This window comes from Plasmodium gonderi, assembly GCF_002157705.1.
Source record: "Plasmodium gonderi DNA, contig: Chr14, whole genome shotgun sequence".
NCBI classification, from domain to species: domain Eukaryota; phylum Apicomplexa; class Aconoidasida; order Haemosporida; family Plasmodiidae; genus Plasmodium; species Plasmodium gonderi.
Genome location: NW_021628939.1, coordinates 739,396 through 740,644, shown reverse-complemented (window position 1 = coordinate 740,644; position 1,249 = coordinate 739,396). Strand labels below are relative to the sequence as shown.

Sequence of the window (1,249 nt, the reverse complement as noted above, 5' to 3'; positions counted from 1 at the left end):
TCATGGGGGAACCACACATGATTGAGGCATCACATAATAATCAATTTTAGCATGCAAAAAAAAAATAAAAAACTGTAGTAACGAAATCATAAAGCTACTAAAACAATTTATGGTTAGGATGGATAAGATAAAAAAAAATAAACTTAGCGATGTGTATATGTCAAAAACATATGGTTTTACTTTTCGAAATTTTGACAACATCACTAAGCTATGTGAGAGAGCCATAAAAAGAAATACGAAAAATTGGCTTCCATTTATTTCTCCAGTAGTTACGCGGTTAATATTATCTATAGAGATGGTGAAAAGAAAATAAAAATAAAAAATAAATAAATAATAAAATGAGTTATACTGCGTTATGTTTTTTTGATGGGAAATCAATAGGTACATATATATATATATAAAGGGTGGTGTTTTCTTTCTTTCTAAGATTAATGTGTGCGCTAATGACATGATCATATAGGGGTAATGGAATAGATAGCCGTATCCACCCCACTACACATATATAGAAGCAACACACGGTACAAGTTGTAGAATGTGTAGAACGTGTAGAATGTAAAAGGACAGACGCCATGAGGGTCTCTCTCTCCCCTCTGTCACTCTCTTCTCCTGTGCTCACACACTTGTGTCATTATGCTTATAAAATTTTACCTTTAAAAAAGATCATAACAAAAATTTGGGAAATTATTAACATGTACAGAAGAGTGTAATAAAATTTTACTCGGATTGGATATATATGCTTTGATTCGGATGCGTAAGTTATCAAAGGTTCCTCATTGAATCTGTTACTCTGAACATCTACATCATTCAATATATTTTCATTTTTGTTAATGTTCTTTATAGAATAAATTGGGAAACCAATTTTTATAGTTTCATTTGGATATATTACACATGTAGGAACATCTTTTTTATTTTCATCTCTTGAATTTGAAAAAACATAGCTTAATGCATTTTCATAAAATAAAATGGGTTCATCTTTCAATTCTTTTAAATTTAATGTCCCTGCCATTTTTCGAAATATTTCTTTTCTTCTACCTTTAAATTCGCCCACTTATATCTAATCATGTGTTTATAATTTTTTTTTTTGAAAAAAAAAAGAAATTTTGAAAAGCTCCTATAGGGAAAAGAGCAGTATGTGCATGTAATGACAATTCTTTATGGGTTATCATATATCATTTTTATATCTTATCGACATAAAGAGAAAGACCAATTCTTCATCTTTTCCTTTTTTCCTCAAGCTGGAAAAGTGAAA

At 29.5% G+C, this 1,249-nt stretch overlaps 1 protein-coding gene across 1 annotated transcript; it reads right to left on the bottom strand.

The window, feature by feature from the left end:
• Nucleotides 1-1,006, bottom strand: PGO_141510 (hypothetical protein, conserved; the record flags this gene model as incomplete). The annotated part of the gene is made up of 2 exons (XM_028690145.1): nucleotides 1-287; nucleotides 649-1,006. 2 exons carry the CDS (start codon nucleotides 1,004-1,006, stop codon nucleotides 1-3), a joined length of 645 nt encoding a protein of 214 aa, XP_028545946.1.
• Between the last annotated feature and the right edge of the window lie 243 nt (nucleotides 1,007-1,249).